At 44.2% G+C, this 24,536-nt stretch overlaps 1 protein-coding gene across 9 annotated transcripts in view; it reads left to right on the top strand.

Moving 5' to 3' along the window:
• Myh10 (myosin heavy chain 10) overlaps window positions 1–24,536 on the top strand; it is a 167,021-nt gene that overhangs the window by 39,609 nt on the left and 102,876 nt on the right. For all 9 annotated transcript variants that reach the window (XM_028869400.2, XM_028869395.2, XM_028869397.2 and 6 more), the window contains exon 3: window positions 18,974–19,130. In XM_028869400.2, the coding sequence (XP_028725233.1) occupies window positions 18,974–19,130 (157 nt within the window). The remainder of the gene's footprint in view (window positions 1–18,973; window positions 19,131–24,536) is intronic.

Consider the following 24,536-nt stretch of genomic DNA (forward strand, 5'->3'; position numbering starts at 1 on the left):
GATTGTCTTACTGTTCTATTGCTGTGAGAACTCTTATAAAAGAAAGCAGTCAGTTGGGAGCTTGCTTATAGTTTTAGAGAGTTGGTCCATGATCATGGTGGGAAGCAGAGGCATGATGCTGGAGCAGTAGCTGAGAGCTTTGCATCCTAATCCACAGGCAAGAGAGAGAGAGAGAGAGAGAGAGAGAGAGAGAGAGAGAACTCTCTGGACCAGGACAGACCATACAGGTGTGGGCTTTTGAAACCTCCAACAAGGCCACACCTTCTAACCCTTCCCAAACTGTTCCACTCCTTGGTGACTAAACATTCAAATATATGAACATATGGGGCCATTCTCATTCAAACCACAATGATCAAGGACTGTGGTTTTAATGCCACTAAAGGACAGAGTTCATGAGGCTGAAGGAGTCTTAGGATGTTGCCGTCAGATGCTTTGTGGTCTCTGGAGATTTGAGAGCACATCGGTTTTGGGTTGAGGCCTGTTGTGGTGACTTAGGCAGAACTGGAAAGGTAGAAAACACAACCAAGAAGTACTGGAGGACCTGGGAAGATAGCTTCTAGCATAAAGTACTGCTCACGTAAGCATGAGGACCCCAGTTTGATTCCAGAACCCACAGAAAAGCTCAGGACAGTGGCACAAGCTCCTAGTCCCAGCTCTGGGGAGGTGGAGACAGGATCTCTAGGGCTTGCTGGCCACCCTTCCAAGCCTGCCTAATTGGTGAGCCGTAAGTCTCAGTAAAAGATCCTGTCTCAAAAATAAGTACAGCCGGGTGGTGGTGGCAGCGGCGGCCATGCCTTTAATCCCAGCACTGTGGGGGTCGGGTGGGGGGCCAGAGACAGGAGGCTGTCTGTGAGTTTGAGGCCAGCCTGGTCTACAAAGTGAGTTCCAGGACAGCCAGAGCTACACAGAGAAACGCTGTCTTGAAAAAAAAAACAACAACAACAACAATAAGTACTACTGTCCTGAGGAACAGCACCTGAGGCTGACCTATAACCTGTGCATGCACACACACACACACACACACGCACACGTAAACACACACACACACGTAAACACACACGCACACGTAAACACACACGCACACGTAAACACACACATGCACATGTAAACACACAAGCACTCATGCACACGTGTGCACACAGTAAAGGGCATCAGTGTGGAAAGGAGCCAGGCTGCGTCTGTAGGAGGCTTTACCTTAATTCCATCAGTGGATACTGTAGATAGCTACAAGGAGGAGATGGAAGGATGTTGCCTAGGTACAAGGGAAAGGATAAGAGAAAAAAAAGAGCTGAGGAGGCGACTTCAGTGGATAAATTGCTTGATGTGTCCTCAGCACTCACATGAAAAACTGGTGATAGTCCATGCCTGGCTCAGCATTCCAAGGCAGAGCCAGGGGCATGGGGAGGGGGCGGCTTACCAGCCGGCCAATCTAGCCAGTGAGCAAGTTCCATGAGAGACCCTGCCTCAAAGAATTGAGCACATTGTGTTGTACGTACATATGTGCATGCAGAGCGTTCATACATATAAATAAATAAATCTAGAAAATAAAAGGAAGATTAAGAACAATAGAGGCGGATACCTGATGTCAACCTCTGTTCTTCACACATGCACACAAGTGCATATACATGCATGAAAATTTGTAAACATTCCTCATGATAATTCATAGTCTCTGCGGCTGTTTTGTGTGTATATTTTTCTTTCCTCCAACCTAACTTGGGGACAATCTAAGTGAATTTCTGAGTTCTTTTCAAGTCATGGCTTCTAGGTCTGCACAAAAGGACAATTTGAGTTTTGTTCTCAAAGTATTAAGTTCACAGCAGGGGCTAGGGCAGATGGAGGATGTTTGGAGCAGTTGGCAGTGGGGTTGGGAGAGCTGCTGCCCCTGACTTCCTCTGCTTGTTCGGAACTAACTGGGTAGTTGAAGCTGTCAGCTGAGGTGCCGCGGTAGAGACAGATAGTCTGCGCTTTGGCCATGTTGTGTGGGTAAGATAAAACAGCTTCCTTTGGACAGGCTTGGCTGCGGGTAGATTTTTCCTTTCTTTGGACTTATTCTCCCTGATAGCCGAATTCTCACATCACTAATTTCCATCTTCCCTCCTACAAAATCCACTTAAAACTGTAAAGCTCTCTTCAGTATGGCTCCAGCTCACCTCACAGATTTGAGACGTCGTGTGTTGTTATTCAGTTTTAGTGTTTTCTAATTTCTGTTGACTTCTGCAGTCTTTGGAACATTAAAGATGAGGTTTTAACATTTACAAAGTTTTTTCCCCCCTTTTGTTTTGTGTGTTATGTTTCTGGTAATTTTGAGGTGGGATCTCCTTATGTAGTCCTTTGCTGGTCTGGAGCTTGTTATATAGATCAGGGTGGTCTCAAATTTACAGCTATTCTCCTGCCTCTGCTTCCTCAGTGCTTGGACTACAGGCTGGGTTTGGTTGTTGTTGTCTTGTTTTTCCTGTTATTTATTTGTGTGAGTGTTATATGTACATGTTCGTATATGCACATGCATGTGTGACTGAAGGCTAGAGGTCAACATCAGGTCTCTTTCTCAATCACTGTTTACCTATTTTAAAAAACATTTATTTTTATTTTATATGTGCAAGAGTTTTGTTTGCATGTATGTACATGTGCTGTGTGCATGCCTGGTTACCTGCCTGTGGAGGCCAGAAGAGAGTTGGAGTTGTAGGTAACTGTGAGCAGCTGTGTGGGTGCTGGGAACCGATCCCAGTCCTCTGGAAGAGCAGTAAGTGCTCTAACCACTGAGCCATCTTTCCAGCCCCCATTCACCTTATTTTTGGAGACAGGGTCTCTCACTAAACCTGGAGCGCATTAACTTGGCCAGACTGGCAGGTCAGTGACCTCCAGGGATCTGTCTACCTGTCTCCAGTGCCGGGATTGTCGATGCATCCGACTATGCCTAACTTTCTTTAGAGTGTGTTGGGGTCCAGGCTTATACTTTGAAGGCAAGCACTTACTGACCTGTCCTCTCAGCCCCAGTTTCTTTGCCTTTGAAGGCATGGTATTTAGTTGACCAGGATAGCCTCAAACTCACTGTGTAACAAAAGCAAGTCTAGACCTCCTGCTCCTCCTGCTCCAGCTCCCAGGTCCTGGGATCACAGGCATGTGCCACCATGCTTAGTTTCCAGTGTGAGTCTTAGTTATCTTTTTCCTATTATTTTTAAAAGTAATCATAAAACAAAGATAGTGTTCATCTATCAATCTGTATTTTTGTAATTTATTTATTTATTTGTTTGTTTGTTTAGAGACAGGGTCTCACCATGTAGCTCTGTCTATCCTAGAACTCACTATGTAGACCAGGCTGACCTCAAACTCAGAGAGAGTTCCCTGCCTCTGCCTCCTGAGTGCTGGGGTTAAAGGCATGTGCCACCATGACTGGCTAGATCCTTAATTTTTATTGAAGACCTCAGTTCAGCATCCAAAACCCACATAAAGAAGCCAGGTGCATTGGGGCTGGAGAGAGCAGTGGCTGCTCTTCCAGAGGTCTTGAGTCCAATTCCCAGCAACCACATGGTGGCTCATAACAGTCTACAATGAGATCTGATGCCCTCTTCTGACATTCAGGCATACATGCAGACAGAACACTGTATACATAATAAATAAATAAATCTTGGGGGAAAAAAAAAGCCAGGCGTGGTGGCACCTGGGGCTTGCTGACCAGCCAGCCTGAGTTCCAGGCCAGTGAGAGACCCGACCTCAAATAAATAAATAAATAAATGAAAGAAAGAATGAATGAATGAATGAAGGCCAGTGAGAGATCCAATCTCAAAAAATTAATTGAATGAATGAGTGAATGAATGAATGAATAAACAAACCATGTAGATAGTGGCTGAGGAACAAGGCCGGAGCTTGTCCTCTGGCCTCCCTAGGTCTGTGCACCCGCAGACACAAAACTTCTGAAGTCTAATATTCGGCTCAGTTTGCCAGTTAGGAGAGAAATGTGTTAAAATCTCCCAGTGTGTTTTGTTACCTCATGATGCTGCACACCTGTCACGATATGGCTTAGCTTTGCCTGGTTTTATGTTTTCATGTAAATGAGTCTCATGCGGTGTCTGTGGTTTTTGTTTGCTTGGCGCTACATTTTAAAGATGGAGCCACACTGTTCTGTGTGGATGTAGTTCAGTAGTTTTCACAGTGTGGTCAGTGAGGTTTCCTTAACTCCTTCACAGGGAACCAAGAGGTCAGAACCACTCTCGTGATCGTTCTGTCTGTTCCCTTCCCCACTGACGTTCGTTCCTGTGGTCCCAGGGCAGCGATCACTAAATCATGACAACTTCTCATGGGTACAGGTCGTGACTGCCGGCTGTGTTCACAGGTTCTTTCCTCCACCAAGCTTTGTGGGTAGTTTGAAAAACGAATCCAGTTTTACTGGAGAATGTCCTGGATAGAGCAAGAAGAATGATTGATTTTTATTAAATCTCACCCCTTGAGAGTACACCTTTTTAAGGTCCCAGCTGAAACACCAAATGTGCGTTACCGCTTCTGTGTAAGGGACGGGTGATGGTTGCCTGACCAACGGCGTGCGTGTTGTAATCTGAATTATAAGCTACACTGGCTGCTGTTTTCATAGGCTGCATTTTTATGTGATAGAAGGGTTAAGAGGTAAATTGTGGTTGCTTACACAGGGGGACTTGGCAGACATTTTCTTGAAAATAAAGTGAAGCTGTCACTTGAAAGAAAAAGAAAGCCGATGGTATTTTGTTATCAGTACTAGAATTTGAGGGTTTGTAATTGTTCTTGTTTTGTTGGGACAGTTTCCTCTTTCCCAACCAAGGATCTGTGAGTCTGATTTCCTTCATGTGCTCAGGCAACATAACATAATCACAGGAGATTAAATACAGAAACAGATATGGAACTGGAATTGGTCTGGAGTCATGATCCTCCTGCCTCAACCTCCTTAGTGTTGGGATTACAGGCATGTGCCACCACATCTGGTGGGGGGTTGGTTTTTGGTTTTTGTTTTTGTTTTTTTTTTTTTTTTTTTTTTTTGGTTTTTCGAGACAGGGTTTCTCTGTGTAGTTTTGGTGCCTGTCTTGGATCTTGCTCTGTAGACCAGGCTGGCCTTGAACTCAGAGATCTGCCTGCCTCTGCCTCCCAAGTGCTGGGATGTAGACAAATTTCTAAATGGTCTTATTAAATAAAAAAACACGGAGCCAGAAATTTGGGTTAAAGCCTTAGAGAGATCAGAGAAATAATGGAAAGCCACCAGCTAACCTCACCTCACCAACTCGACAGCTTCCAAGGAGCGCAACTTCCTGTCTGCCCAGGCTATATGCCTTGCTTTTCTGCCCTCTCATTGGCTCTTAGTGCAGCTACCTTACTTCCTCTTCCTACACAGCTCTGTCACTGTCTGTACAGACCTCCCGGTCTCTATGGTTGGTACTGGTATTAAAGGCTTGTGTCACCACGCTTGGTTCTGTTCCCTAATGTGGCCTTGAACACACAGAGATCCTGCCAGCTAAAGGATTAGGGGTATGTACTACCTGACTTCTTTGTTTACTTAAAATGGCTGGCCTTTGCCCCCTGATCTCCAGTCAAGCTTTATTTATTAACACACAAAGAAAATATCATCACACTGGGATTAAAGGTGTGCACCACCACTGCCCAGCCCCATAAATGTTCTTCACTCCTGTCATTAGTATATGGACACATTGTAGCAGCCCCCTCACCCTCTTGAGACAGGGTCTCATTACCCTGGCTGGCCTGGAACTCACTCCTGCCTTGCCTGGGTCTGCTGGCATAGAGCTCACCACCACCACACCCAGAGGGCCTTCAGTTTGGTTTGTGACAATAGTTTATGGTTGGTAGATCCTTCTCAGGTCAATATAATTTTAGTGTCACTTGTCATTTTTCACAAACGTGCTGCATAAAGCGCTGTTAAAATTTTAATTGGGATTTTTACAAACCAACTTGGGAAGAAATTAGATATTTACAAAAATAACCTTAATTCCTCATAAACTCTTTTATTCAATTGTTTATTTTTCTCTATTTATAAGCTATGTTCATATTTTTTAAAAGCATCTTTTATTTATTTATTTTCTTTCAAATCACCACAGGACTCATGTTCATTTAAAAACGATAATGGAGTTTTCCTTAGGGGCAGGTTTTTTTTTTTTTTTTCCCCTGTGATAGATCTGCCGCATCCCAGATTTACTTTGATTCAGCTGATAATTATGTTTCTCTAGAAGTTTGTCCAATTCACGGACACTTTTAAATTTGTTGGTGTAAATGTTTGTAATGGTCCCTGGTGGGGAGTTTTTAACTTGTAGCGATTTCTCTTTTCTCTCCCTCTCTTTCTGTCTTTCTCCAATACTGGGCTAGACCCGGAGCAGAGTCCTCACGCACTGGGCGGGCCAATCTACCACTGAGTGTATTCCTGGCCCTTCATTCTTGAGATCAGCAATCTTTCCTATTTTTTAAAATGACTCTCCCCTGAGGTTCAAATCTAGATATTTGATTTGTTGTGATCCTTTCTATTTATTCTTCCTGCCTGTGTGTCTACCTCCTTACCTACTTTTATACAATTGTTTTTACTTTCTGTGGATTCGTTTGTTCACTGTTGACTCTACCATAAGTGCCTCGTCGTCATTTTTAGTGGTCATTTTCTAATAATGCTTTCAAAGCTATAAATTTCATTCTATTGCTTTGGCAATATTCTGTCGGTTTTATTATGTTGAATTATCATTCAATTAAAAATAATGAGAATGTTTTCTTTGATTCCATGTGCTATTTAGAAATGAATTACTTAATTTCCAAACACGGGATTTTCAGGCTTCCTTTGTTATTTCAACATAAGCCCCCGTGATCAGACAGTGTGTCCTGAATGAGCTAAGTCCTTTCTTAACTCCTTAGCTTGCCTTGTGTGATCACTTGGGTGGAAGAAGTTAAGCTTGGAGTCATGTGTCCCCTGAAGTTGTTGGACCTAGTAGTGTATATATGGAGTGCCTTTTGATCTTAGAAGTCCTACAATTTCCCCCTTCTCTCTTTTGGGGGCGGGGGATGGAGGTGTTTTGAGACAGGATTTCACTATGTAGCCCTGGCTGTCCTGGAACTCACTCTGAAGACCAGGCTGGCCTCAAACTCAGAGATCCACCTGCCTCTGCCTTCTGAGTGCTGGGATTAAAGGTTTACGCCACCACTGACAGGCTGATTTTAAAATCTTTTAAAAATCTGTCAGTTACTGTGAGAAATCTTTCTTTTTTTAGTCCTGTCAGTATTGCTCACACTCACATTGTTATTATGTGTATAGAGATATAGAAATTTTATAACTTTTTGGTGAATCATCATGAAGTGGTCTCTGTTTTTAGTGACAATACTTGCTAATTTGATTTCAACATTAGTACTCTGTGTTTGTGTGTGTTTGTATGTATGTGTGTATGCATGTGTGTGTATGTATGTGTGTGTGTATGTATGTATGTGTGTGTGTATGTATGTATGTGTGTGTGTATGTATGTATGCATGTGTGTGTATGTATGTGTGTATATATGTGTGTATGTATGTATGTGTGTGTGTGTATGTGTGTGTATGTATGTATGTGTGTGTATGTATGTGTGTATGTATGTGTGTATGTATGTATGTGTGTATGTGTATATGTATGTGTATATGTATGTATGTGTGTATGTGTGTATGTATGTATGTATGTATGTATGTATGTATGCATGTGTGTATGCACGACTGCTGGTGAAGGCCAGAGGAAGATACAGGGTGTCCCGCTCTGTCACTCTCTCCATCTATTTCCCGCCACACAGGGTGTCTTACTGAGCCCAGAGCCAGGCTGACAGCCAGCGAGCATGTGTGTGCGCATGTGTGTGGAGGCCACCCCGCAGTGCTGGGTTACAGTACACTCAGTCACACACACCTACCTCTTGCCTTGGGTTCCGGGGATTGGAACTCAGGTCTGTGCTTCTCCTTGTGCTCTTACCTGCCACACCATTGCCCCAGCCCCAGCAGTCACGTGACTCATTGCTTTCCAATCTTTCAGCATCTATTTGTCCTTAGACTGAAGATATGTCTCCTACAAACTATTTATAGTTGTTCTTTTTGTCCTAAATCTGACAATGTTCTGTCTTCTTCTTTTGAGACATGGTCTTACTCTGTAGCCCAGGCCAGCCTTGAATCTCTCCTCAAGGGAATGGCAGTTGTGCGTCATTACCGTGTTTCCTGAGTCTGACCATCTTTATTTCTTATTTTAGGGTGGGAGTTATAATTTATTCAGTAATGAATTAGGAGTTGATCAACAGATTTTAACAAGGAGAATGAGAAATCAGAGTAATCTGGCAGGCTCCAGTAGGCTGCTCATCAACAGTCTGACAGTATTTTAAAAGCAGAATATTTCTTTTTTTTTGTTTGTTTGTTTGTTTTTCGAGACAGGGTTTCTCTGTGTAGCTTTGCGCCTTTCCTGGAGCTCACTTGGTAGCCCAGGCTGGCCTCGAACTCACAGAGATCCGCCTGCCTCTGCCTCCCGAGTGCTGGGATTAAAGGCGTGCGCCACCAACGCCCAGCTGCAGAATATTTCTTATAATGACTAATATGTATCATTTAATCTACTGTCTAAATTGTTTTCTGTGTGTGTGCTCATATGCATGCTTATGTATGTACGTGTGCGCGCGCGCGCGCGAGCCAGAGTATTGTTCCTGCACAGGAACCATCCACCTTGTGTTTAAAAATTTTTTAATTACATTTACTTGTTATCTATCATCTGTCTCCCTGTTATCTAGTGTGCGCGTGCGTGCGTGCGTGCGTGTGTGCGTGCGTGCGTGTGTGCGTGCGTGCGCGTATATGTGGGGGTTTGAAGACAGCTTGGCAGGATTTGCTCTCCTCCACAGTGTGGGTCCCAGAGATCAAACTCAGCCTTGTTGGCAGTCACCTTTACATGCAGAGCCATCTTGCTGGCCTCTCATCTTGTCGTTGGGGTTCGATTCTCTCACTGAGGATCTAGAATGGCTGGCCAGCAAGTCCCAGGGGTCCTTCTGTCTTTGGCCTCCCCAGTGCTAGAATTACAAGTGTGCTTTTTGGCTTTTATGTGGGGCTTGAACTCAGGTCCTCACGCTTACATGCAAGCATTCTATTGTTTTTCTTTCTTTTATACCCCCTCCCCCCCTTTCTTCCCCTGTGTGCCCCCCCCAACCGAGGAATTGCCATTGTTTTATTTGTTCACATCTCATACTGGGGGGAAAGACTTCTTTTTTCTGTGTGTGTTTTGCCTGTGTGTGTGAATATGTACCTGCGTGTGTGAGTGTGTGCCTGGTGCCCATGGAGACCAGAAGGCACTGGATCCCCTGGAACTAGAGTTACAGATGGTTGTGAGCCACCCTGTGGGTGTTGGGAACTGAACCCCAGTCCTCTGCAGGAGCAGCCAGGGTTCTTATCCACTGAGCCATTTGTCATTATCCGTTTTGCTGTCCACTTTAGTTTCCTTTCAGTGGTTGTGCATTCTTACTTGTATTCTTGGCCTATTGAAGAATGATATGACGCAGGATCTTAGCCAAAGGGCTGAGAAATGATTTATACAAAGTAGAATTCTTACCGAGTCATAGATAATGCAGGAGCCTGCGGGCACTTCAGTAACCATACTCTTTCCTCACAACTTATGTTATTGTTGGTTATTTTAGTTTTCTATATTTTAAAATCTACAAAACACGCATTCCTTTCCAGTAATCAATATTTATTAGTTTATTCTTTCTGCTGATTTTTTCTTTTTTTTTTTTAAATGCCAAATGCCGTTTATTGAAGGAGGTTTATTAAATACAGGCTTACAGCACAATGGGAGAACCCCGGAGGGCAGAAGTTCACTACTGATGTTTTACAATCTTGCATCTAAGCTGTTAATGCCCAATATGCAGGATACACAGACAAGGAACTTCCCTTAAGCATTCAGGAGGGTGGAACCCGGCAGGGAATTAGCATAGGGAGGATATCAAGGTCCAGGTCAGCAAGCAAGGCAACGGTTACCCAAAACGGGAGCCGGGACCTACAGGTCTCCCCTTTTACTAAAAAATGAGCTTCTGACTTAGGTTGCATGGGACATCAGCAGGTCACCTTACCCATCATGGAGACACCTGCCCAGGCCACACAGGTGCTCTGTCTTAGGTTGGTGAGCGCCCCCAGGCACTACCCATCTCTATACTCATTATCATACAGGCTCAATCGTATGTGAGCTGCAGAGTTAACTGCTCCCAAAGATCTCAAAGTGGCACTGGGCTTGCAATCTGTGTGTTCGACACAGAAAAGACCAACAGAGGTCCTAACCCACCCATAGCCAGTAGGCTAAAGTCAACTGAGCCATTCCCTTCCTTAACGAGCCTTACTGCAAATTGAAGTCTTTGTAAGATGGTATCCCAAAAGCAAATGGAATTTGAGTTTATAAATTTATAACTTTCAAAGCCAATCGAAATGTATATAACTATTCAATTAAATTTATCATGCCCAATAGAATGAAAGATTAACTAAGTGTAGTAGCTACTTTTGCTGCCAGGGTCTCCACTGTGCTAGCTGTAGTAAGCAATTATGAAATGGTAATCCCAGAAACAATAGCAGCGGTGGCTGCCACTGCTATAACAGCAACAACAGCAGCAGCGATGTCAAATTCTCTTCTGGAGTGTGTGGGCATCCACTGGCATGGACACAACTCCAGGGACACGAACTGCCAAAGCCCATTTTTCTTGATCCCAGCATGACTTAAGCTGGCAGTTCCACAAAAGAACAACTAAGAACCATAAAGAAAAAAACAGGCAGCTCACAAGGAGCAGAACTAATGGTCTCATAATGACTACATTCAGGCTCACAAATTTTAAGGTATCTTCAAAGGGGGCTAAATGAATTTCAGGAGGCCAATAAATGTTGCACAGAGCCATTCCTGAAAAGTAGGTACTACACCAGTTTGAAAAGGATTGTGAAAATGAAAAGGCTTAGCTGGCATGCTACTGTTGACAAATGGAGGTCAGTGACCTTCAGGGTTATCCTTAATCTGCTGATTTTCATTCTTTAAAATACTTTGTTGTTGTTGTTTTGATTTTTAAAAAGTTTTTGAGGCAGTCTCCCTGAGTAGCATAGAGTTGAATGCTAAGATTACAGATGTGTGCTATTGTATCTGGCTCAATTTACACCTTTTAGGAAAGGTGCGCGAGTGTGTGGTCTGTAACGATGGCTCAGTGGGATTGCTAAGAGGGATTGTTGCTCTATTGTGAGTGCTAGAGTTTGGATCCAAGTTCACAATTGCCTCCAATCCCAACTCCAAGGGCTCTGATGCCCTATTCTGGCTTCTGTGGACACCTACACACATACACGCACATACATCACAGAGATACACATATGAAAATGAAATGTCTGTTTTTAAACAAGGAGAAAAGAAAAAGATAGTTAAGTGAGTAAAGTGATTGGCTTCCCAGCGCCCATGCACACCTGTATCCTAGCAGTGGGATGGTGGAATCAGGAGGACCCTAGGCTTTCTAGAGTGCCAGCCTAACCAATCCATGAGTTCCAGCTTCAGGGAAAGATCCTGTCTCAAAAAATAAGGTGGAGTGGCTGGAGAGATGGCTCAGCTGTTAGAGCACTTACTACTCTTGCAAAGGACCCAAATTCAATTCTCAGCACCCACACTGGGCAGTTTACAGCTGCCTATAACTCCTAGGAGATCTGACACCTCTCCTCTAGCCTCTGAGGGCACTCACACTGACACACATGTACACATAGACACAAAATTTTAAAGTAAAATAAATTACTTAATTAAAAAAAAAAAAAAAGAATCTCCATGAGTATGAGGCCAGCCTGATCCACATAGTGAGTTCTAGGCCAATCTGATCTACATAGTGAGTTCTAGGACAGCCTGATCCACATAGTGAGTTCTAGGACAGCCTGATCCACATAGTGAGTTCTAGGCCAGTCTGATCCAGGCTGGCCCTGTCTCAAGAAAACAGCAAAAGACTGAGAAAGACATGAGGTCAACCTAGTTTACATACACACAGAGAAGTATCTTTCATTTGTCTGCAAGTATCTGTTTCCTATTTGTTTGAGACAGGGTCTTGTCCTGTAGCCCAGGCTGGACCAGATTTACAGCAGTCTCCCTGTTCCAGCCTCCAGAGGGCTGGATTTCACACCTGGCCCTGTTTTAGGTTTTCTTCTCTTTTTCCACATTTAAGATGCTGAGCTGGTGGGCAATATGCAGACACCACAGACAGTGTGGCAGTGTCTTGCCTTCTGTCTTTTTCAGAATTTAGCTTAGGGGCTAGAGAGATGGTCCAGTGACAAAGAGCACTTGCTGCTCTTGTAGAGGACCAAGGTTCTATCTCCAGCACCCACATCACATGCCTCACAGCCTCCTGGAGCTTTTCAGGATATCTGATGCTCTCTTCTGACCTCTGTGCATGTGCGCACGCACGCGCGCGTGTGCGCGCGCACGCGCACACACACACACACACACACACACACACACACACACACACAAATTTTAGAATTTCAGTTTATAGTTTAAAAAATTTTTGGATTTATTTATTATGTATGTCGAGTGTTTTGCCTGCATGTATGTATGTGCACCACATGTGTGTCCACCACATGTGTGCCTAGCTGTCTAGATCAGAAGAGCATGTTTGAGTCCTAGGAACTGGAGTTAAGAGTGGTTGTGAGGCCAGGCAGTGGTGGCGCACGCCTTTAATCCCAGCACTCGGGAGGCAGAGGCAGGCGGATCTCTGTGAGTTCGAGGCCAGCCTGGTCTACAGAGTGAGTTCCAGGACAGGCTCCAAAGCTACACAGAGAAACACCGTCCCTTAAGAGTGGTTGTGAGCTGACATGTAGGTGCTGGGAACCAAACTCAGGTCCTCTGCAGGAGCAGCAGATCATCTTAACTGCTGAGCCGTCTCCCCAGCCCTCAGCTTAGCGTTTTTACTGTTGTTCCTTTGCAGGTGAGTCTCTTCTTTCCCAACTCCAGGGCTAGTCCTGAAAGTTTCTCACCTTTGAATCTCAGCAGTTTTACAATGACGTGCTTACTGAACATTTCTTTTGTATATTCAGCTTAGCATTTGTGGTACTTAAGAATTTGTGGCTTGATACCTTTCGTGGGTTTTTGGGAAATGCCTGGTTGTTTATCATTGGAGTCTGCTTCTGCTCCACCCCGTCCTTCGTCCTTGTGTGGCTCACCTTGCTCCGGCCTCCTGGCTCTCACCCTCCTCACACTCAGCCGTGTTTACTAGTGCCCGGCTGGTGACTGCTTCTGACTAAAATGTCAGTAACTAACTCTCTGGTTGTGTCTGCGTCCCGCCAACACCTCAACTGAATTCTTTGTGTTAGTTACCATTTTATTCAGTTTTAGAATTTCCTTTGGGGTTTTATTTGAATAATTTTCTATTCTGTACCAGAAATCTCTACTTTGTCTTTTAATTAGTTACATACTGTAACATCCAAGATTATAATACTGGCCAACAAAAGTACACTCTAAGAGAATGGCAGGCTGGCTCAGCAGCAAAGGTGCCTGCTACCAATCCTGGTGATGGTTTGATCGCTGGGACCCACGGAGTGGAAGGAGAGGGCCACCTCTTGAATGTTGTCCTCTGACCTCCACGTGTGTGCTTTGAAACACCTCCCTACCCAATGTAAAAAAAAAAAAAAGAGAAAAAGACTTTAATGCCTGTGCTGGCTAGTGTTACGTCAGCTTGGCACAGCCTAGAGTTATCTGAAAGGAAGCAGGGAGAGGTGAATGCTGGTCCTCTTTTTACTCTGTTCAGGACTCAGCCCACGGGATGGTGCCGGCTACAGCCCGGGAGGGTCTTCCCTCAGTTGAATCTGTCAGGAAACACCTTCACAGACATGTTCAAAGGTGACTCAGAACCCAGTTAGGTTGACAGTTGAGATTAACATCACGTAGGGTCTCCCAGGGGAGCTCAGACTGGCCTGAAACTCACCGCAGATTGGCCGCCGACTCTTGGCCATCCTCCTGCCTCAGCCTCCTGAGTGCTGGGGTATGCCCACTTCCTCTCTGCGATGTGTTTACTTCCTGCAGTGTGAGTCTTAGTTCAGTTGCCTTGGCCACTGGTTCTTTCCTTGGCCTTTCTGGTGCTGTGTGGAGACTGTCACACCACGTTCTACTGCAGATGGAAACCCACCCCTGAGGTTCTCCTGTGGCCTTTTCGTTAGGCTTTCCACACATAAAACCTCTTTCTCTAAATCCTCTGACCGTCTTTTCCTTATCGTGTAGCGCACTCCTGTTGTCCAGGGTCTACCTGTGACCCCCTCACTCCACCTCCCACCCCCGGCACAGGCACTCTTCTGAGAGCTACAGTTAGGATGGAGGATGATCTGATGTTCCCTAGTCGTGGACACCCTGATCCTGATGAGAGACTGTTGTTGTGTTTCTGCTTCCTGGCATTGGCCTCTGCACCTGCTTCCAGTTCCTCGCTCTCTGGTCCTTTGATCCTCTGAAACAATGCAGATGCAAAGCCCTGCTTTCTTAAACACTGGCCTGACACTTAAAAGACATTTCCGGTAGTGGCCTACAGGGAGGATGGCGTTCTATACAGGGAGGATGGCATTCTATACAGGGAGGGTGGCGTTCTATACAGGGAGGATGGCATTCTATACAGGGAGGATGGCACTCTAGGCAGCAGGCAGTGATCAGCTGAGACCAGGCTGAGCCTGGAAGCATAATGCAGTATAAACATACCCACAAAATTGCGAATTTTTGTGTGTGCCAATATTTTTGTATGTCTCTCTTAGGTAAGACGTGCAATCAGGTTATTACATAGACTTTTCCCTCAGGCCTCCTCAGTTCTTCAGGACTTTCCTGTGGCTCTGGCAATTCAATATGGCCAATGGCTCACTGAGCATCCCACTTGGCTCGTCTGCCGCGCCACAGTCTCAACACACAGAGCACGTTATCTTTCTCTTGTCTCAGTTACCGTTCCAGTCTCTCAAGCTTAGGAACTGCATTCCTCCTTGACTTGGCCTTCATCGCTCATGCCTGCGAATTTCGCAGTGTGTCTGGGAGGCCTGTATCCAGCTTCCCCGTGGCTCATCTCTGTCTGGGCTGTTGCTCTCTCTCTCTCTCTCATCTAGGCTGGCTGCGGTACCGGGACTGCCCAGCCGCAGCCTCCTCTTGGGCTGTGCCCCTTCTTCCTCCTGCTGCTGGGATCACTAGTCCAGATGGCTGCCAGAGCTGGGCTTCGTCTAAAGTCCTTCTTGCCTCAGTCACTCTTGGCTCCTGAGCTCTGACACCTTGTCACCTCCGGAGGACAGAGTCTAAATTGTCCAGTGACTCTAGGCTTTTCCCACATTCCAGTGTACAGACCGTTTTCAGCTGTGCAGGTCCTCTCCGTCCGTCTGTCTGTCCATCTTCCCTTGTTTGACTAGCAATTCTTCATCCTCCTTTGGACCTCATGGCCTCTCAGGGAAGAACAACATCAAAGACCGTCTGGGGCTGTTATGTCTAGTTTCATGGCTCAGGACCGGATGCCGTGGCTCTTGGTGTCTGGTCTCTGCTGGTGGTGTAGCCAGAGCTCTCTCCATCGCCAACACACCTGTTTACCTGTCTGTTCCCTAGTTCGCTGCTTCATGGCGTGACTGGCTTGTGTAGTTTGTGCCTGCTGTTTTCACACTTAGAATGTGTGCTTCTCAAAGGTGCTTAATAGCTTGTGTACACATTCAAATACTTAATGAAGTTTATTTGAACTTGCAGACCCATGTGTCTGGAGAAGACAGAAGAGATACAGTATTAATTCAATGATCAGTTTATGTGGGGAAAAAAACAGTATTTGAGCTAATTTCCAGGTACTCAGGGTTAGTACCTTAATAAGATTTCTGTTTAGTCATTTGTCTTTGTCGGACATAGATGCTAATGATTATTTAATGTTTTCTTTTTGATGACTTAATTCATATTTGTGAGACTTACTCATCTTTGTCCTCAGAAAACTGCCTAAGACATGTTGGACTTAGTTCCGATTAAATGTGTCCTTGTTATGATCCGTTACTGTGCCATCCACACTGCGGAATATCACTCTTAATTTGTGTATTTTAACTTTGAGGGGTTTTTTTTGTTTGTTTGTTTCCCATCCTGTAATTATTTATCACTTAAAAACATGAAGTGTAAATGCTGTAGTGTCTTGATAGGCTATGACCTAACTTTTGAATGAAAAAATGATATGTCATGTTTAATATTGGTTGATGTGTGGCTATGACTTACATCACTATAGATAATGTAAATGCATTAACAACTGACATAGCCTTCCTTTGTTTCACCCTTAATAAAATATTTTTAAAATTAACTTTGTTTTGTAATGGACACATTAAAAACACAATGATGTTTCCATACATGCATACTTTGTATACTTAGGTCAAATAATCTGTCTCAGCATTTGTCGTATTCATAATCAATTTCTCCCAGCTTTTTGGAATACATGGTTTCTAGCCATTTTGAAGTCACCCCATAGTGCAGTGGCTTTGTCATTGCTGTGGTCTGTTTTTATTATTTGTGGTTGTCTTTTGTCATCTGAGACAGGATTAGTTAATTGAGAGACTCACTTGAGAAAGTGCAAGAAGGTGGTCTGGGAAGGCCAGGCCCAAGCTAAGGTTACCCGTGTATATGCAGTCAAGGTCCAGGGTCTGAGGACTTGAGCAGTAGGGGGAGGCAAGCCATAGGTCCAGCCAGCCTCAGGCAAACAAGGGGCAGGCTCCTGTCTCGTCAGGTCAGATGCAGGGTATTAGCCAAGAGGCCACACCAGCGACCTCCAGGCAGGCGCCATCCCTGACAGCCCTGCAGTAGTGCCTCAAGGAAAGCTGTGAAGGCCAGTGAGAGATGGCGCTGGTCACTTGGATTGCTTTGGCGAGCTTTGCTCTTGTCTTAGCATTACTAACTGCAGCGTTCAAGCTCGAGTGGTCTCTAGAGGGCTTTCTGCAGCAATTGCTGAAGGTTTCGGCCCTTCTGGGCACAGCTGTTCATTACAGCCCCCTCAGCCTTCCCGGGGGAACTGGGCACAGCTCCAGCCAACTCGCCTATCTTCCAGACACTCCCCATCTTCTTTTAAGGCTTATTATTTGTATGTATTTTACGTGTTTGAGTGTTTTGGCTGTATGTTGTTTGTATGTGCACCACATGCATGTCTGGCACTTGTGGAGGCCAGAAAAAGGTGTTGGATCCCCTGGAGCTGGAGTTACAGATGATTGTGAGCTGTTATATGGGTGCTGAGAACAGAAAGTTTCTCTCTCCAAGAGCAGCAAGTACTCTTAATCACTTCGTCATCTCTCTAGCGCGTTATAGCATCTCCTCGTTGGTTACTTGGTCTAACCAAATAAGAGGTCTGCCTTATATGCGGCCGGATGTCCATTCCACATGCCACGGTCCCACAGCGGCCTGGCACAGCCAAAATCTGGCCTCTCTGTCTTTGTTCTTCTCATAGTGAGTTTCATAGAATATTCTTAGAAGTCAGTCTGTGAAAAGATTGAAAACGAAGTCATTCATGCCCAGCACGTCGTTTCTTCTTTCTTTTCTGAAATATTTTATTATGCTGTGTGTGAGTATTTTGTCTGCTTGTGTATGTGGACACCACATGTGGGCCTGAAGCCTGAGGAAGGCAGCGAGGGTATCTGATCCTCTGAGACTAGAGTTGCAGACAGTTGTGAGCCGCTGTGTGGATACTTGGGATTGAACCCGGGTCCTCTGCAAGAGCAGCCAGTGCTCTTAACCACTGAGCCACCTCCCCAGCCCCTGTGTCGTTTCTGAATGGTGACGACCATATTGGTCAGAAATCTTTCCTGGAGTCTTCTAAACCTTCATAAAACTTCATGAAAGTTGTTGAGGAGTATTTGGATTATGGTGACAATGCATACCATACTAGAAACACAAAATGGAATGCTGTTATCTCATTTTAAAGTAATAAACCCCTAAAAAGTTAACATCAGGCCAGCTGTGGTGGCGCACACCTTTAACCCCGGCACTCGGGAGACAGAGGCAGGCGGATCTCAATGAGGCCAGCCTGGTCTACAAAGTGAGTTCAGGACAGCCAGTAAGGTTACACAGAGAAACCCTGTCTCAGGGGAAAAAAAAAAGTTAATATCAGGTTTGTTTGTTTTTGAAAATTTTTTTCAAAACCAAAAAGAGCTCCAGAGTAAAAACTTGGATTTTTTTTTTTTTTTTTTTTTTTTTGGTGGGGGGTAAGTCTCTTTAATGTTTTAACAAAAGAGTTGGATTATTGTGTCTGCTTCTGTATCCGATTTGTTGTGAAGTTACTTGAAGGAAATCCTGCTTTATGTAGCTGTTTGAGAAAAAGAGTCCTTGGGGGAGCGTGGTTTAGAGCACTTATTGCTCTTCCAGAGGACCTGGGTTTGATTCTGAGCATCCATCTGATTGTTCACAACTAGTTCCCCTTAACTAGTTGTCTTAACTAGTTCCAAGAGACCCATGCCCTCTTCTGACCTCCCTGGGCACCAGGCACACACGTGGCCATATGCCAATTGCAGGCAAAACACTCATATACATAGACTTAAATAAATCTACAAAGAATTTTTTTAAGGAATATTTACTCACTTTTCAGATAAATTGGGAATATTCTTTTTGGCCTTATACTAAAACTTAGCAAATTTTCTTCAAGAAAGTAACTTGGAATCTAAACTACATTGACAAGCTTTTCTTAACTTGTGTTTGCATGAGGGAGGAAATGTGGAAAGAAAGGGCCGGTGATATGGCTTTGAACTCTGATGAAGTCATGAACCGTGGTATATGCATTTTTCAGATGGGGTCACTTGCAGAATTGACCTCAGAACAGTGCCTTAAGTAAATGCTATGTTAAAACTCCTGGGGTTTGTAGGAAGCTGTCCTGGGGAGATGACTTGCGGGGGGATGAGTTCCTGGAAGAACAAAGGTCTCTTGTTAAGTGCCGTGTTGTTTCTGGCTCGTGGTTGGCTCTGACTGATAATTACAGATTTTGTTTGTTTGTTTTGACTTTTCTGTTTCTTAACTCTGTATTCGTTTTTCTTCTAGACTTACTCGGGACTCTTCTGTGTAGTCATAAATCCTTACAAGAACCTTCCCATTTACTCGGAGAATATTATTGAAATGTACAGAGGGAAGAAACGTCATGAGATGCCGCCACACATCTATGCCATATCAGAGTCTGCTTACAGATGCATGCTTCAAGGTAAACGGGAACACGAGAATAAGAAACACTTTGAATGTGTTAGATAATGTTTTTAAATGTCTCAATCTGACCTATAAAAGGTTTTAATTTTCCTTTTAAAATTAAAAAAAATGGGCTAGGCATGGTGGTACTGAGAAGGCAGAAGCAGGTACATTTCTGAGTTTGAGGCCAGCCTGGTCCACATAGCAAGCTCCAGGTCAGGCAGGAGTACACTGTGAGACCTTATCTCAATCAATCAATCAATCAGTCAATCAATGAAATGTTTATTGTTGAAAAGTTATTAACTTCTAAGATTAAAATAGATGAGGCTATTTACCATAGGAAGCTGCTTCATAGCAATACTTCATGTGCTTTTTAATATTAAAAAGCGTCAAGTTTTTAATATATGTTTGATCTCTACCACAAACTAGTACAAGTACTACTCCATTGTATTAGGCTTGAAAACCAATAGGAAAGGGCTGGGGAGGGTGTGGTACAGTAGTAGAACATTTGCTTGGCATGGGTGAAGCCCAGGGTTCAATCCATCCCCAGCTGCTAAATAATATGAAATAAAACCCAGCTGGGCCTGCACAGGAAGAACATAAATTCAAGACCTGCCTGGGTAATTTAGTGAGACACTGTTTCAGTATAAAACTGTGGGCTGGGGGCATAACTCAGGGGTAGTTAGCCTGCTTGCCTAGCATGTACAGGACTCTGGGTTCAACCTGTAGTACTGCTAAATAAATACATAAATAAATACATATAAAACCAACAGGAATAATAGGGAAGGTGGATACATCATTGAGTGAGGGAGAAGTGTAAAATCTTACTTGTAGTTTAAATGCACATAGAGACAACACAAGTCTTAAAATGTGTTGACTGGTTGACATTAATTGCTTCTGAATCAGAATGAATTTTATAGATTTGCTGGGTTCTTCATTTGAACCCTGACTTTGCACAATGATTGATGGAAGGATTTTCTTTCCCGGAAGTCTGACCTATAGAGTTCCTCATGAGACAAGAAGTGGAAGGGTGCCCCCATAACCAAGACCGTGAGCCATTGTTTCCACGGCGGTTCTTGTCTCTCTGGTGCTTGGATTACTATAGAAAAGGAAAGTTCCCAGAAGGCTGGGGATGGGTTCTTCTGTACATGATTCTGAATTCGTTTAAAAGAAGAAAATATTGCAGTCTTCTGAGCGTAATGTACATACCGGGAAGGAGGATAGACTTTGTTGTTAATAGAATGAGATCAGTTTAAAAGCAACATGACTATTTGCTATGCTAGTTTTGACTGATTAGCAAAAAGAAACACTGAACGGTTTCATCAGTTGAGACCTACACCATTCCATAGTCCCCTGTGTGGTCCTTGCTGAGTTGTGCTGGAGCTGCTGATAGATGTATGCAGTTGCCTGGGCTTGTCAGTGTGTCCCGGGGGTGGGGGGGTGTCCTTATAACGTTTCTATCAATCTATGTGAGGGTGGAGGATGTGTGCCTTTAAAGTTGGTGGGTGACATGAGACTCAGAGATAGTTAAGTACATCTGAGGAAAAGACACGGCACTCTTAAATCTTTGCCTGGTCGAATGGAGAGCTGACTCTAATGTGCTATCACTACTGTAATAGCTTACAAGAGTAAATGTTATGTCCTGTGAATGGGTTACCAGTCAGCCTGACAAGAGGAAGATATGAGGAAGCTGTGGTCTGCTAACATGTGATATCATTGCCAGTACTAATGCTAGAATGGACAATTCATTGAAAATTGCTAGAAGCTAAACATAATAATGTGTGTTATGTAAATTATGATATTTATTCATATTTATCTCTATTATACTGAGGCACAAAAAATTAAATAACTTGACCAAGAACATGTAGGTTGTTGAAAAGTATGAGACAGGGTTAAAAACCAGGCAACCTGACATTTTTCTTGTTGTTTTGTTTTGTTTTGTTTTGTTTTGTTTTGTTTTGTTTTGAGCTAGGGTCTCTGTTGCCCAGGCTGACTCCAAACTCACACTCTTCCTGCTTCATCCTCCAGAGTGCTAGGATTATGGGCTTGAGTTTCCACACATGGCTGTGGAACACATGGCTTGAAACATTTTTATCTACATTAAATAGAATTCATTGATCATATAAAAAATTTTAAATTTGATACAGAAAACTACCTTCGCATTCCATTCTGTGAGGGAGGAACTGCTTGCTCCTGCTTATATATGACCGGACACAAGAAAGAGGGACAGATAAAGCTCACACAGTCCATCCAGTTTAGGCCTTCGGTTACCATGGAAACAAAGAGCTGTGTATCAGAGAGCTTGAGAGGGGACCATGTGGATAATTTAGAGCATAGGGCTCCTCTCACCTTTGATGTTAGAGTGATTTCCCATTTAACCTGTCTAGATCTTTTAAAATTCTGTTTCTTTCATCTGTAAAATATCATCCCAGTTCATGTCATGTGTAATTATTTTGGGCATACATTCTGCATCTTCAAATTTACTGATAGAAATGTTGAAAGGTTTGTACTTTTTAAGAAACATAAGAGCTGGAGAGATGGCTTAGTGGTTAAGAGTTCTTGCTGACGGCTGTTCCAGAGACCCAGGTTGAATTTCCAGCACCCACATGGTGGCGGACAGCTGTCTGTAGCTCCAATTGCAGGAGATCAGGCACCCTCTTCTGGCCTCTGTGGGTATTGCACACACACACAGTGACCGCATACACGCAGGCAAAACACCTGTACACATATAGACAAACACACAAACAAATAAATAGATGAATAAATGATTAAAGGAATAAATAAATCACTAAAACACCTTATTTTTTTCCTTGGGTTTAGCGTCAAAGGGATACCATGTCAGTAAAATGCAGAGTATATCTGCACATACTGGTTGCTCAATAAACATTTGTTGAATGAATGGACAGAAGCAGAGCTCTTGGGTGTGCCTTTTTTTTTTTTTTTTTTTTTTTTTTTTTTTTTTTTTTTTTTGGTGTTTGGTTTTTGGTTTATTTGAGACAAGGTTTCTCTGTAGCTCTGGCTGTCTTGGAACTCATTCTGTAGACCAGACTGGCCTCAAACTCACAGAGATCCTCCTGCCTCTGCCTCCCTAGTGCTGGGATTAAAGACATTCACCACACTGCCCAACTGGGCATGAATTTGATTACAGAAAAAAAAATCACATGTTCATTAGAAGCTGGGATAGCAATATTGACACAATCAGAGAAGAAAGCAGTCTGTCTGAAGACTAGATGTAGAAAAGGAGGAAGGGATGGAACTTGTGAGAGTTGGAGACTGGAGCCTTTCTTAGTTCTGCATTAGAAACGATAATTTGGGAGAAAACACACGAGCTAAAGAAAAGACTGATCCAGGTAGGACATTGAACAGAGGTGACTCGTGCCTCATCTTACACAGTTTGGCAGACAGGCCAGGGTCAGAGGATCTTCTTCATGGAAAGGAATCGTTAGTATCAGACCTCGTTTGTAGTACCGTGACTCAGAAACCAAAGGCTATAGTGTAGTGATCTCCCTGTGCACGTAGGGTGTCCCTCTTCCGTCACCCAAGCATTTTGCACAGGCTCACATCATCTGGCCCCTCTCCCTTGGTTCCTGACGCCTTCCACTCCAGACAGCTTCCTGTCAGGACCTCTGGATCTAGCTGCACAGAAAGGTGCCTCAGTGGCCTCCTTGTACACCACAACTATTTAAGAGCGTACTGCTTTTTTGAAGTCTCAGAATGAAACCCAAAATATCTTGTTCTACTTTGTGTCCTGTTGTATTTGAATCTGTGTCAGCACTCCCCACCCCACCCCCTCCCCGTTTCCCTCCCTGGCAGTCTAATGGAGCCCAGGCTGCCCTCACACTCCAGCCTGGGATGGCTTTGAACTCCTGATCTTCCCGCTTTCTTTTTTATTTTGTCTCAGGTAACTCCCACTCTGATATGCCAGCTTCCCCAGATGTTCTGTTCAATGTCCATTGATTTTTCTTCCAGGATTTAATTGACTCCTGGCTTTCTCCTTGAGTGTGTCGTTTGAGGGCTCCGTGAAGGCCACCCCACAGTTGAAACTCTGTGTCCCAGAAGATGGGAATTGTGGGCTTAACTGCCCTATCTCTCTGATAATGTTTTTCTTCTCTACCCCTTGGGAAAGCTGTAGCCTTCCTCCGGCCCCTGAAGCTATCTTCTCTGTTCCCCTCATTCTTCCATGCCGCTGACCACTGCCCCCCACCACCACCACACACACACACACACACACACACACACACACACACACACAAGCTTTCTTTCCCTCAGGCTTTGCTGTGACTCTGTTAGGAGCTACATAGTTTTTCATGAAACATCCACCAAAAGGCTTCATTTCATCTGTGCCACCAATTTCTGTGGTTACGTGGCAGGCTTTTTCATCTTGTTGAATCACCTGGTTTCTTAATACTTCATAAATTCTGTTGCAGTGTCCTTCCAGATTGTTGGTCCACTCAGGAAGGCTAACTGGGCTTGCTTCCTGTGGATCCCTGTGTAGTGATTGCTCGGAGTGACCTCACATTCTCATTTCCACAGTCTTCTCATGTCTCTTTATTTGTTGTACCTTTTGTCAGAATTCTCATGCTGGATGAATGAGGCCGTTTGTGCCTCTTGGCATTCTTCGTTGGGGTGCCGATGTTCATACCAGCTATTGTATGGAGTTATTATGTTCATACAAGTGACCAGATTGATCTTGCTGCAAATTCATGACCGAAATGACTGTGCCCTTAGCACAGCTTGCCCTCTCTGTCTGGAGAGAGATGATTGACACTCTCTGTTAATGACTGGGACCCTGTGTGCTTCAGACCTCTGGCTCCTATGTGTTCCTTGGCTTCCCATACAGCAACTTATTTCTCATTTCTGAGAATTTAGAAGTCACCAGAGAACTGTCCCAGATTCCCCATCTAGATCGGCAAACCACGTCCTGTGGGGCCTGTTGCTGTCCAAGGCTAGTCCTGCCTGTTCCTTCATCCCTCTCCAGGAACCTCACAGTGCCGGTTGTCTTGAGAGTCACTCTGTCTGCTCCTTCGCTTTTGACAGCTCCCCAAGAGCACTGGACGTCTAATCATTTTCCCTTACTTAAAAAATAAAAGAATCATGTATCACGTTTTCCCTTCTTTTCACGGCCAGATTTTTGAAGCGTTGTCTGTGGTTAGGGGCAGGTTGCTGCGGTCCATGGTAGAAACTGAAAATTCTCTGCCTTCTCAAGGAATGTGAGAACAAGGCTGTGGGGGAAGGGGTGAAGATGACATGGAGAGATGTGGGTCATGACCATCGAGAGAGACAGAGAACGAGGAAAACGGGAACCGAGATCCTAGAGGGAGATGCCGCATGCTTCTCAGAATTTATCGTTAAGTAGGGTGAAAGTATAAAAGATGGAATTGGACAGTTTAGCAGGCAGGGATTGTAAAAGAAGTCTATGGTACAG

This window comes from Peromyscus leucopus, chromosome 8b (assembly GCF_004664715.2).
Source record: "Peromyscus leucopus breed LL Stock chromosome 8b, UCI_PerLeu_2.1, whole genome shotgun sequence".
NCBI classification, from domain to species: Eukaryota; Metazoa; Chordata; class Mammalia; order Rodentia; family Cricetidae; genus Peromyscus; species Peromyscus leucopus.